At 44.7% G+C, this 13,904-nt stretch overlaps 1 protein-coding gene across 2 annotated transcripts in view; it reads right to left on the reverse strand.

Annotated features, from left to right (window-relative positions):
• Nucleotides 1-13,904, reverse strand: part of LOC119775511 (trinucleotide repeat-containing gene 6C protein-like) — a 69,152-nt gene that overhangs the window by 20,813 nt on the left and 34,435 nt on the right. For both annotated transcript variants that reach the window (XM_038273499.1, XM_038273501.1), the window contains 3 exons: nucleotides 1,947-4,325; nucleotides 507-710; nucleotides 1-72 (listed from right to left, as the gene is read on the reverse strand). The exon at nucleotides 1-72 is cut by the window's left edge and continues 92 nt beyond it. In XM_038273499.1, coding sequence (XP_038129427.1) covers nucleotides 1-72; nucleotides 507-710; nucleotides 1,947-4,325 — 2,655 coding nt within the window. The remainder of the gene's footprint in view (nucleotides 73-506; nucleotides 711-1,946; nucleotides 4,326-13,904) is intronic.

The following is a 13,904-nucleotide window of genomic DNA, read 5'->3' on the forward strand; positions in this document are numbered from 1 at the left end:
CAGTGTCCCACTGGCTGGTAGACATGCTCATTTCCTCTCCATTTCCCCAGCCATCTTGCATAGGTTTGGGGCCTAAAGAATGTATAGCACATATAAAGAAGTTAGTTGTTTTTAATATTAATATTCTAATATTAAAGAAACAAATTCTATCAGCAGGAGGAACAGTGGGCAGTTCTTGACCTGATCACTAGGTGGCACTGTTGCTTTTTCCAACATTCCCAGAAACCCCCTTTCCAATCATTTCAAACAGTTCAACCCCACAGTAAAAACAACCACAACCTACTGGTGCGTGGAATTGCTTTAATCTTAGCAAGCATCTCACTCTAGGAACAACAACAGACGCCTTCTGACTGAAATGTAAACTCCCTGAGGTAAATAAAGCACATGCAGACAGACACCGTGTCATCTTGGCGGCTGCATTTCCACTTATTGCCCAGGTAACATATGCATCCATGTTGGAATATATAACTAAAGCCGGACACAAAAGTTTGGTGTATATAGGTTACCTGACTTGCAAGGTGCAGAACCTGTGGGTCCATTCGACCGGACATACGGGCCAGATGGCTCATGGCCACCGTCTCCCCATCCTCCAAGACCACCTGGGGGTTTACCCCAAGCAGATGTACCATTGTCAACAGCTGAAGTCGGAGCTGCTGGCTCTCCCCATGCTTGCTCCGACTTGGGCTGGACACTGGGGAGCTCTCCCCAACCTGGGAGAGAAAAAAATTAAATGAGAAAAGTAGAAGAAAAGTAAAAATACAAACAAAAAGACCAGTGATCAGACATGTTGCATCATTACATTTTGATACTAAAGTAAATAATTCACTTTTACCCTTTTTCCACTGGTTGAAAAAGCAGTTTAAACCTGGGAACAATCAGCTTTTAGTGGCAGTGGGAACAGCTTACTGACGTGTGTCTACCCGGGTGTAGTGGGGAAAATTATTATGTCTACAAACACCCATCACTCAGGCAATGTGTGGCCTTGCAGGTGAAACAGACTGATGGAAAACTTTTATAGTGAGTAAACAATGAAATCAGTACACGAAAGATGAGAAATCTAAATTTTCCGACAACACCGAGTCTAACGACTCGGCAAACGACCCGCATTGAAATCTCCTGGGCCCTGATCGGCATGTTGTGGGATCACCACAGCCAGGCTAACCCACTAATTACGTAATACTATCGAGCGCAACATACGGACGTCAACATGTTGCGCCAGTCGCTTCTGATCTAACAAGAAGAAACAACTCTGTTTAAATTGGATAAACATGGAGCAGCTTTGGTTGGAGGGATTCAGATATTAGAGAGAAACAATAAAGAACACGGACTGCGCCCTGGCTTCTTTCCATGCTGCTCTCCATTGTTTACTTTCCGAATTTCTGTCGCACTGGTGATATCATCAATGCTGACCCACCGTGATGATGTCACCAGACACGCAGCTGCCAGCGAGGGGTTAGACCAGCGTATTTAGCCAGTGGTAGGGGGAGCCGAATGCCGATTGTGAGCGGGTCGATTCCTATTTAAAAAACATGCACTAACCTGGTATTTTCAGTGGAAAAGAGGCTTTATTGTTTGCAATACTTTACTTATTGTAAATAAAACCAACACCCTGCAGTACTAAACTAACAGGGGTATGAAAACATTTGAAATCAAATCTCTGTCTACTTTGTCTTTTCATTGCACACACTTATTGGAAATGGTTACCTAACTAAGAAATCACCTTTCTAATTATAGATATTTGATATCAGATATCTGCCTCATCCACACATCGAAATTTTGCCTCAAACATAACATTTAAATTTGGGATAATCACATGTTAAGAAACAATCAAATGGTGAATACCCATACCAATCTCATGAAAATAAAAGTTGATGTGTGTTTCTTAAGTTTATCAGTTTCTAGGATCGTCTAAACGGCGGTTTTGAACTGTCAGGGGTTTTGCTTACCTGGATTGGCGAGTGGTGGTCTACCCTGTGGCCCCCCAGCGGGATGCGAGGCAGCACCGTTTGGTGACCCATTGTTGTTTCCTTGGTGCAGCATGCGACTTGGGGGTTGGCCGTTGAGGGAATGGTGGTGCATGTGGTGAGAATGATTGTTGTTATTATTGATCATAGTTATTGCACCGTTCTTGCTGGGCGGTGGGCCGCTGTGGTTGGGGTTATTGTTGGGATTGTTGCGATCCCACATGTTGACTGTCTTGCTATAGGTGTTGGGATCTCCCCAGGTTGACGTTCCGTCATCGATCTCCATCTTCCGGTGGACGGAGGGAGGAGAGGGTTCTTCCCAACCGGTGGGCTCCATGCCCGGCTCCGGTTTGCCAGCGTTTCCCCAGCCAGAGTTGGTTTGTTTCACAGAGCCAGGACCACCCCAGGAACCAATGCTGATACATCCTCCACTGCCAGTACTGCTGCCACTGCTGCTGCTTTCCTGGGGCTTGGAGGAGCTCCAGCCTCCCTGCACTGGGCCACTGGAACGTTGGCTCTCTCCCCAGTTACCGCTGCTCACAGGAGGAGTGGATTTCCCCCAGTTCCCGCCTCCTCTGTTTTCTCCTCTTGGGCTTGCATTCCATCCGCTGGTTTCCCTATTTCCTTCTTCTCCGTCCCACATGTTGCAGGAGGAACCATTTTTCTTGATGTCTGGCGCTCCCCAGTCCCCATTGGATCCCCCATTATTGTTGCCCCAGCCGTGGGGGGTTTTGGGGCCTTCTCCCCAGTTGCTAGACTTGTTCTTCATCATACCATCATCCCAGTTAGAGGACTTATCCGAACCCCAGGATGATGTGACCTCATTTCTTGAACCACCGGAGGGTGGAGGGTCTCCCCAGCCACAGGCTGAGCCGTTTGGGACTTTGGTTACAGAAGGTTGGGGTTCCCCCCATCCTGATCCAGTTTGGATTGGCTGCGGTGGAGGAGCCCCCCAACCAGAGGAGGATGAACCTTCATTGTCTCTTTTTCCTCCAGATCCAGGCCTCTGGCTGGTCCCAACATTTGGGTTGATAGCACCCCCGTTGGTTGATGATGGTCCACCATTGGAGCTGGAGGATCCCATGGTGTCTGAGCTGCTATTGCTCTTTCCGTCATCAGAATTGGCTTCTTCCATCTCCCATACAGTGTGCTGTCTGACGGGGGTTTGGCCCCAACCCGAGTTACTCAGCACTCGGGGGTCTAAGTCCTGCCGGGGAAGCAGAGGGCCAAAATCCATACTGGAGGATCTGTCTCTGCGGCGGGATCGCCCTTCACTGCTACCACCGCTATCCTCGCTGGCTGGAGCTGTTCCTGGTTGTTTGCCCCAAGAGCTCATTGGCTGCTCTTGGCCTAGAACAGGAGTACCAGCATCCCCTGAGTCCCAGCCTTTGGATACCTCACCAGCCCCGGGGGATTTTCCCCAGTCTCCCCAGCCTCCACTGCCACTACTCCCACCACCGCTGCCTTGACGGCCCCAGGCAGAAAGGCCTCCAGGAGACGAGTCCCAGCCTGAGTCTTTGGGGGACTCGGTCACCTTGTTTTCTTCTCCACCCCACACGGAGCTGCCTGTCGTGTCCCCACTGAGCTGGGAAGATTCAGTGGGTGAATGACCACCCCAGCCAGTCAGACCGTGGATGGGGCTCATTGGCTCCTGAGCTGGTTGTTGTTTAGTGTAGTTTGGTCCATCAGTGTTAAGGTTAGCAGGCTCCATGTTGAGAGATAGATTTTTGTTGGTTGAAAGGTGCTGCTGATCATTGTCATTAGCACTTATCATGCTGCCCCAACCCCCCCCACCATTGTCTGCATTCCCGTTCATGCCCATTGGTAGGGAGGAAGAGCTGGGGCCATTAATACCTCCCGCCCCACCTTCATGTCCCAGAACAGGCCAAGCTGATGGGTTGGCATTGGGGTTGAGGTTCAAGTTATAATTAGAGGATCCCCAGTTACTGGGGGCTGCTACTCTTCCACCATTCATGGCCTCTTGTTTGACATCTGAGCCCCAGCCTCTACTAGCCGCTAATGTGCTGGCTGACACAGGTCCCGTCATGTTACTGTTTGGTTTTAGAGAGTTATAGTAGGCCTGCTGGCCAGTAGCACCTGCGGCCATACTCAGAAGACCACTCCTACTCAAAGTGACAGCACTGGTGTCCAGTTTAGAGCTAGCTGAGCCCAAGGAACATTCTGGAATCGCTGGCTGTCCAGAGTCTATATCACGATTAATGGAGGGCCAAGCTTCTTTATCACTTCCGTCAATGATCACTTTGTCCCAGCTCTTGCCACTGGAAGGTCCATCAACAGGTACAGAGGCTCCCCAATGAGACCTAGCATACTGGGTACCACAGCTGCTCAGTAGGGATATGTCTAAAGGAAAAACAGAAGGGAAAGGAAGATTGAGACAAATCATAAGAGCGGTCTATAATTAACAAGGAAGAGAACATGTAATAGTGGTGAATTCAAACAAAGGAGATTTGAAGTGTCAAGCTGTGTTTGCCCTAACCCATAAATCCCTCAATCACTATGTAGAGCGGGGACTATATAGTGGACTTTATAGTGAACTTAGTTAACTGACCGTTCGGAAAGATGACCACTAGTTTTCGCTGCGTGTCGGTCATGTGACTCTGCCTCCTCGTATGCTGCATGCGCCATCTTTGTTATTTGTCTCAGACAGCAGGCCGCTACAACAAATCCCATGATGCTTCGTGAGGAGAGCTCTCACAAAGAATTCTGGGATATATCTGCTCATCTAGTGACCATGGATGATCACTTCTTTTCAAGCTGCATTGTGGGAAATACCGGAAATACGATCCTAGTGTAATACGTTTTCATCCAATAGATGTTCGGACACTCATTATAAATGACGTGAATGTAGCGATTAGGGCGGACATTCGGACACAGCCTGAGTCTTATGAAGATTAATCTAGTTCCTGCTTGGTCTAAGCTATGATTGCAAACCTAAGGGTTAGGGTTAACCCTAACCCTATCATGTGCTTGTAAAACATCATCAGCCTCAGCCCTAGTACTGTTCCAATTCACAAGAACAAGAAGAAAGAGAATGGACAAAGTCCCCAGATGTTGTTCTGGCCCTTCCCTCTTTACCCAGCATGCATCAGAGCCGATTTAATGCGCAATTAAAAAATAAACTTTCTGAAATTGAGAGGACCGCAGCAACCCACGGAGCTCCGAGGCTAACGGCAGCCAGGGCTAACATTAGCCCGTCTGCAGCAGCCCTCTCCCTCGGGGTAGCCGTGTGTGAGGTACCGTTGCCTATGATGCCGATTTTTGGTTTTATTTGGCAAAATGTTCATTTGATTTTTGTTTATCTGATTGTGTTCATTATTATTCCCCTACTAAATGAAAAAAGTAATAATTTATTATTATCTAGAGACTATTAATAACAGGAGGCGAAATGCAGCTCCAGACGAGCTGAACGTGTGGTGATGTCATCAGTACGTTTCTGTTCCAATTGACGACACAAGTCCGTACTTCTTGTGAATTGAGAAACTGCGCTTGAGTCCTTTGAGATTCCCATAGCTGAAATTTGATAACTAGGATAAAAATTAATGTTTACTAATAAAAAGATAAAAATTAGGGAGAACCATAGTATGTGAGGGAGTGTTGGCCCAGGAGGTTAGAGCAGTGCGCTTGTGCTCTGAGAAGGCTGCAAGTACCCGGTTCAATCCCCATAGCCTCCACTCTGGATTCTTGAGCAAGACCCTTAAGCCCAAACAATAGCAGCCCACTGCCCCCCAAAGAGATGGGTTTTGTCCACATGTGACCTGTATCTGATCTTTTTATGACAGTCTGAAAAACTCAGATCCGATTTTTTCCAATGCGATCCAGGCCACTTAGCTCTGTGGTCCTGAACATCCAGGCCAGATTTATCCTGTACGCCACAAATGTCACTATTTTGCATCTTGCTACGCAGAAACAGCAAGAAAAACAACAACCATGGTGGACCATGATGAGGAGAGCAGTATTATTTATTTATTTTTTTTTTAACTCTAATTTCTTCCCGTTTCCTTGCTGCCCTCTCACACCCAGCGGGGGGGGGGTGGGGGTGGGCCTATCCGTCTAAGTCTGTGGTTTACTGGCTGGTCCTGTGGAGAGAAGACCAAGAGGAACGCTGCTTGTTTGCTGGAATGAAACCTAGACGGCTTCCCATCCATCACTCCTTACGCTCTGCTAGGGCCGCTCCTCCTCCAGCTACATGGAATAAAAACCTAAAACAGCGCATTTTCCCAACCTTTTCACCAACTGCATAAGCACTACTCTGCTTAAGACTGGCTTTCTCTTCTACTACATGTTTTGGGTATCAAACATTTTCTTTGTTTGCTTGTAATCGCCAACAAGAACAAAGGCATCCTATAAGATGCGGATTGGAGTTAACTAATAATAGACTATGTCAGTGGTGTAAAGGGGTAATCAATAACTAGGAGGCAGCTAATCAATGATCTTATTAATGCTAGTGGAGGAAAGTAGAGGGACTATTGATCCAGTATGCAAACACAGGGACCACTAGGCCAGCTACAGGGACCCAATTGGGACAAAATATGTAAATATCACCAACAAAAAGGTCAAAGAGGAGAAGGGAAAAAAAAAATGGGGGAAAAAATATAAATCAAATCCCAAACAGCAAACCATTAGGGCTCAGAGGCTAAACCTGATGTTAATGCGATGAAAGTAGATTCCAAAGCAATCATCTAATTCTGACTGCAAATACAAGAAAATCAAACCTAAAATAAACCATAAAGGGATGAAAGCATAAAGATGGGTATAAAGTATAAAGAACAACCGATATTACCAAGATAAGGAGAAAGCAATAAACATCATTCTTTGATACAGTCGGCTGATCTTTGCTGGAATTATAAATCGAGCCACATTACATTTCCACTTCTCCATAAGCTTCCATTAAGACTGCAGGACCAATTCAGTGGTTCCCATTCAACTAAAAATGACTATTAGAGGCAGAGAGGTCAAAGCAATCCAATCAGATCAGAAAAATGTGCAAACACGTGAGGATATCCTGGAAGATTTGTTGCTTCAGGAAAGGATATTCACGCCATAAAAAAGGTAGCTCAGGACAAAAATCCATCCTCAGCATCCTTATCTCCTGTCCCTCGGTAGCAATAGGGCTGGGTCCGCACATGCAATTCTGCTTACAAATATCTTCAGTTGCAACAATGCAGAAAAAACAGGAAACGATCCAAAGTAATAATGCCGTTCTGTTTAAACAAAGAAATAATAATGAAGGTAGAAACTGTAACACCTTGAAGGAAGATTGGAGCCTTCATCACTAATTAAGGTGTTTTATATCAGTTTCAAACAGCGATTAGTTGTAAAATCTCTATAGTTATGCTGCTAATGGCTTAGACTGCTGGAGGACATAGGGACCCCTTTTTCATCATTCTGCTTCATTCTATCTCTATTCTCCCACTCTGCAGAATCTGTTAGTTCAACCTCTAACGTTCTGCTCTCTCTGCTTTTTCTCAAAGTAGCTTCATCTGGTCTGTTCCTGTTTGGCTGTGACTCCATCCTGGAGAGAAATATCAGCTGTGCTGCTGCCATCAACACCTTTGTTTCCAGATGTTGGAGCTTGGCCTGTTTTTCAGGCACGCTGGCTGGTGACTAGGGGTGTGCAAAATAATCGTCCTGATGATGCATCGTGATTCTAATTTTCGTGATCTACTGCATCGATTCTTGACGCCAAGTATCGATTATTAATTAAAAAAAATGAATAAATAAAATTGCATGAATGGTTGGCGAACATCAGCCAAAATCAAGTGTAATACAACTTCCAGTCCAGTAGATGTCGCTGTGGATGTGTTGACGCACGCTGCCTTGTGTCACTGCGTCGAGTCATTCAAAAATAAAACGTGGAGGAGAAAATATTGCAATGCATCGCAATAATTCAAGTATCGTGATGTATCGTGATTCGAATCGAATCGTGACTTCTTTGGCAATACCCACCCCTACTGGTGACACCATTGCATCGACTTATTGATGAAGAGTGAATATGTTGATGCAATCAGCTGGTTTTCCTTAGATAAAAAAAATTTGATTCAATCTGACTGGATGATCTGGTGAACTGGAAAGTGACCTGAGATGACATGATGTGAATTGGAGCTATAGAAATAAACTGAATTGAATTGAAGATTAAAACAATTTTTCCGTCTGTCAATCTGCTCTATGCATAACTCCTTAAGGGGAAAAGTTTTGGTTTCACCTGGTTACATAAAAAAAAGAATTCTTTCAGGAACCCTTGGCTATCCGATTATTAATCGATTAGTGGGAAAAAAAATAATCGAACTTGCAAAATAATTATTAGTTGCAGCACTAATTTTCATTAAATGACTGGAACAATTTTAGAGAAACTCAAAACATCCGGGTTACCCAATAAGACCCAAACAGCTGCTGGTGTAGTTTTTTTATTAAGCCACAATGATTTTTTCTCCATCTATAGTAGTTTTTCTTGGCTCCGAAAAAGCAAAGAGTCATTTTTATCAGAGTTGGATGGTATCCAAAACACTCAGCCGCAGCCACAAAAGGAAGTCTGTATTTGGTTCAGTCAACCCCACACCCACCCTGCGTCTCCTCTTCCCTCATTTGCACATTCAAGTTTTCTTAAGGATACAGAAATAGGTTACGTGACAGGCTGCCATTTTTTAATCCGTCCATCTGAGATAACAAACCTTCGAAGAGAGACTTTACAAAAGGCAAGAGAAAGAATCATGAGGAGACTGTTTGCAGTGGCAGCAAAAAGAAAAAAGAGAGAGGAGTGGATCTGGAGAAGAGAGGGAGAATGGAAAAATACCCGGAGTAAGGTGCACCAGCGTCTTGCTTGGAGAGATTGCACAGATCCATGAAGAAAGAGGGCACGAGCAGATGGCGTGCTAGCATGTCGGCCAACGCAGTAATTCTCTGCAAACACGGCCTGCAAAGCTCTTCGTTTTCATCATCTTATGTAAACCCAGCTAAAACTGTTTTCATGCGTCTTTTATTCAAGCTCAAATTAGGTCTTGCTAATTCTTTGCAAAACAGAGATTTAAAAGAGCCTGAATGAACTAAAGGTTTTAAAAAAACAAAAAAAACAAAGAGCAGAAGGCAATTATTTCCATCTAGCGTTGGCAGTCATGTGGAATAATGTGCTTCTGGGTTCATTCAGGTTGCAATTAGAAGGGCAGTCTCTGATTATGACCTCTAAATGAACGGTGGGGGGAAAAAAAAGGAAAAACAAAGGATCCCTCTCCTGCTTCCCGTGGCGTCCACGCCTGCCGTTCTGATGAGCGGAAGCTTGATTTGGGTTTAAATCTGGAGTGTTAAAGAAAGCGGCGTTGTGGCGATGCAATCAGTGGGGCTCAAAGATCAGCGATGCTGCGCGCCGCCAAGCAGAGCCTGGGCAGAAATAACAAAAGATGAACTTCATATAATGAAGACTTGCTGCCATCACAGAAACGGGCATTCTGCCAAGAAGTAAATGTCGTCCCCTCCCCTTTAAATGAAATGAAAGCCTGGGTGACAGAACGAGTATGGGTGGGGGGGAAAGATGGAGGAGAGGCTGGAGGAGGGGGAGGGGAGCATCTATTCTATTTGGAGGAAGCAGGAGAGAATGAGAGGAGCAACAAACTGATGACTTCAGTCTGTGATTGAGCTATTACTAAATATATTATTTTTCCTAAAATAAGTGCATTTTTTCTTGAACTGAGGTGCTAATTGAGACACTTTGCCAATGGAATGAGACAATATACATTTAAAATAGGAAAAAAAAACAATTATATATACACTGGAAAAAAATCTAAATCTAGATAAGTCATTTTTTCTTAAAATAAGTGCATTTGTTCTTGAATTGAGGAGATAAAAGAGACATTTTGCCAATTGAACAAGACAATTTAGATTTAAAATAAGAAAACACAATTGCATTTTCTTGTTATGAGTGCATATTATCTAATCTTAAGAGTAAAAATACTCATTCCATTGGCAAATCATCTTATTTACCTGCTCAAATTAAGGGTAAATACACTTCAGACATTTTTACTTATTTCTGCTTTGCAGAACTAAAGCAAAAGTGGGACATTTATTAGGCTCTTGTCCACTAAAACACCCTCTCGCTTTTTAACTCAAGGACGGCTTGTACTTGTTTGTCCGGAAGCGGAGAGAAAAAAAAAGGGGCCAGTGAGGGAAACAGTCTCCAGAGGGAGCGGAGGAGCTCATCATTCATGTCTGTTTACCTCTGCTGAGAGACGAGGAAGCGTACGAGAGGGAGAGCGCGGCGACTTCTCAGCTTCCCTGACAGAGACTGCATTATTGAAGCCACCGGGGGGTGGTGGGAGGGGGGGAGGGGGTCTCACACTTGTGTGGGTATGAGTGTGTCGCAGCGTGAACACAGAGGCCAATCCATACCTCCCTAGCTTCATTAGGGCCCAAGCCGTCTTCTCGGTATTTGATGATGATAAAAAAAATACAAACAACCAAGAGCTGCTGATGTGAGAGGACATGACAGCAAGGCTGCAGTTAAACCGGCGAATAATAAAACTGCTGCTCAATTCAAAGCAAGCACATGAATACTATGAGAACATCCTAGCTAGCTGGATAAGAAGGAGGGGGGTTGGAAGGGCAAATGAAAGGGCTAAGTGTTTAAACAAAGTGACCCTCCGTCTGGGTGAGGAGCAAACAGCTGTTCCTGCAGCACTTCCCACACTCCTGAAAGACGCCCACTTCAGCACCTGCTGGTGGGAAGCCCGTCTGGACGGCTGCTGGGTTCCACCAACCGCTTAATGGTCCCAGGTCAGCTGGAGACACGGCAAACAGTGAAGGGGGGGCGACGTAAGGACAGAAAGGGACGGGGGGATTGTCTCTGTCTGGTAGGGCAGAGGTCATGTGTGGGTCCTAAAGCCGTTGAATTTAAAGCAGGTTAGGCGCTGCCGTCGGATTTTAACGGGTCAAAGTTCATGCTCTGATCTGATAACTTGGAAAAAGGACGTACCGTATTTTCCCGACCATAAGGCGCAGTCTCAGTTATGTGTGCCATTACTGTATTTAACACACACATAAGGCGCACCGGACTATAGGGCGCGGGTTTTATATACCAGTAAATATCTTCTACTACGTTTAAATACCTCTACTGCGTAATTAAAAATAGAGCGGGAGCAAAACTATTAATCAAACCCATCAAAGTCATCATCCTCTGTTTCTCAATTAAACAGCTGCGCTAAATCAGACATGCTAATTTCCCATTCTTCGCTGTCAGAGTCACTTTCCGTGCCGGACGGCTCCTCGGAAATGATGCCGGCTTTTGCGAAAGCTCGAACAACAGAGCCAGCAGACGCGTTAGTCCAAGCATCTACAATCCATCCGCAAACTGTGGCGTAACTTGCCCGGCGCTGCCTTCCACTTTTCGTGAAACTGTGGTCTCCGTCGGTCATCCATGGCTCCCACGCCGCTCGCAGCCTTACTTTGAACGGCCGGTTGAAGTTCCTTTGTCAGACCCCCCGGGATAACGGCGTTCATTTGTTTCACCGTGTTTTTTACATCGGCTGTGAGATGGGCACGCATGGAGTCACAGATTAACAGCGATGTTCTGCATAAAGCTCATAGCTGTTCTTTTATAAACAATCCACGCCCGCACTTCCCCCTTAAACGTTCTCATGGCGGTCTCAACAACGTCCGCAGTAACAACACATTTTGAGGGGGAAAAAAAGACGTTTATATGCGCCTTATAGTTGCGAAAAAAATACGGTAAAAGGAAAAGATCCAACACCCTAAAGAAATGAACCAAACCAAATATCTTAAAGTCGTAGAAAAACGGCCGTTCACAAGGTTGCATTTCCGAATTCTCCCGAGTGGTGCCCGACTTTATACGAGTGAATAAAGTGAATGTGATTGGTTGACAGTTGCTACAACAACAGGACTGTTAGCTTCAGGCTATTAGCCGACATCAAATAGCAGGCTGTGCCTTGGAAGCCCTTAGGATGAATCTGGCATGATGGCAGGGAACCCCGGCCACAGGCGGCTTTTTCTAAGACACTCCTGGGAAAATGAGCACAAAGTGACGGCCGACCAGGACAACAAACTGCCAGACTAAACCGCTAAAGGTTAATATCCAGAACCAGGATTAAACCTACAGGAAATACATCTTTATTTGAATCTCCTGGCTTCTGCAGTTTGCCTCTCTCCTGAGATCAAAGCCTGCAGCCTTATTTAGATCTTGGCTCCCGGCTGAGAAAACCATAAACTTGGAGTGTAAAATATTTTTAGAACATCTTCATCCAAAGTAATGAAATCCACTTTCAACCAAAGATCTAACAGATTCAAAACCGAAAGAAAATAACGTTTTTTCTTTGTTTTGTTTTTTTAATCCACCAAGCTTTCAGCAACGGATTACTTAGGATTTAGGCTCTTGTTCGACGTTGTGACTGATGGCACCGACGTTAAGCAAACAGCAGCAGCGACGCAGCTCTCCGCCATGCTGGCCGTGCACGGCAGCTGCTGCGGATCTGTTTACAGAGAGCGTGTTTGCTGTGCTCACAGCCAACGCTGAGCCTGTAATCAAAGACGGCGCAGGACGTCGCTGATGCAAAAAAAAAGCAGAGGAAGCCTAAACAAAGATGCAAGCATATGATCACTAACTCCTGTCTAACCATGAAAACAGCGTGCAGCGCCCAGATGCCTCATATCTATCTGTTTGTTCAAGGTGACAGAGGCTTAATGTTGGAGGAAGAGACGAACCGTTGGGCTAAATGACGCATGGGAGGAATTCTTTTATACGTTTATAAAAACAAAAACAATGTTAGATGTGAAGGTTAAGCTTGGGTAGGAAAAGGATGCACAGTAGACCGAGCAGCTCAGCACAAAAACAAATACAAACAAACACTCTACAAAGAGCCTCTGGAGGCTAGTTAAGCATAACTGATCACACCAGCCAATAGGGAGTTCATTAAAAGTCTACCAGAGTTTAGAGCAACGCCTCTTCATCTAAAACACGGCCTCTGAAAACAAACCTTTGGTATAACTGGACCAGAAGTTCAAACCTGCAACATGTTGCTAAAACACTCAAAAAATGTTAAAAAATTATCCACTGGACTTTGTTTCCAAGTTTGAAGACGTTTCTCTTCCATCCAGGAAGATTTTTCAATTCAAAATGTCAGAAATAGCGTTTAGTTCCAGGTTTTATCCAGCAGCCCAACAAAGCCTGGTTTTAGTTTAGAAAACATGCAAATAGAAACGGATGAACGGGTCCACACCTGTAAGGGGCTCGTTTGGGTTCTTAGTTAGCCTGTAATGCCCCATACCTGTCTAAAAGCTTCCTGGATGGGAAGAGAAACGTCTTCAAACTTGGAAACAAAGTCCACTGGATTGTTTTTTTTTTTTACTTATTTATATTCACTATGACTGAGAATTTTCACCAGCATCTTAAAAACGTTTTTCTGGGTTGTTTTGTTTATGCAATTTTGGTATCAAATGTAAACAGATGCCATTATTTTTTTCATGGTTCTTCGAGATGATTGGAGTTTTTATTTCCAAAATAAAATTTTTTTTTAAACTGATAAATGGTATTTAGTACATTGATAACGATGCGTTTTTTTTTTTCTTGCCCTTTGGACATTTACAGCTGGTATAACTGCCCTTTGGCACAACTTCAGCTTACATGTACAAAATGAATTAAAATACGTGAAAATGTGACGATCAAGTTTCACATTCCTAACAGAGCAGATGGACAGAAAAGAAGCAGTCCTGGCTACACTTTCACCTATGTTGGTTTGCAGATTGTGTTGTAGAAAGGATTTCCCTTTTAGCTCCATTCATCCTGCTGACAGCTTAAACAGCCTGTCCTTGTTAAAGAAACTCGTCCCCACAGCATGATGCCGCCAACATGCTTGGTATGTTTTATAACCTAAACCTGCTTTTTACTTCTCCACACATTTCAAGTCGTAGGGAAGCGGCTGT

This window comes from Cyprinodon tularosa, unplaced genomic scaffold, assembly GCF_016077235.1.
Source record: "Cyprinodon tularosa strain WSP-4 unplaced genomic scaffold, ASM1607723v1 ctg874, whole genome shotgun sequence".
NCBI classification, from domain to species: Eukaryota; Metazoa; Chordata; class Actinopteri; order Cyprinodontiformes; family Cyprinodontidae; genus Cyprinodon; species Cyprinodon tularosa.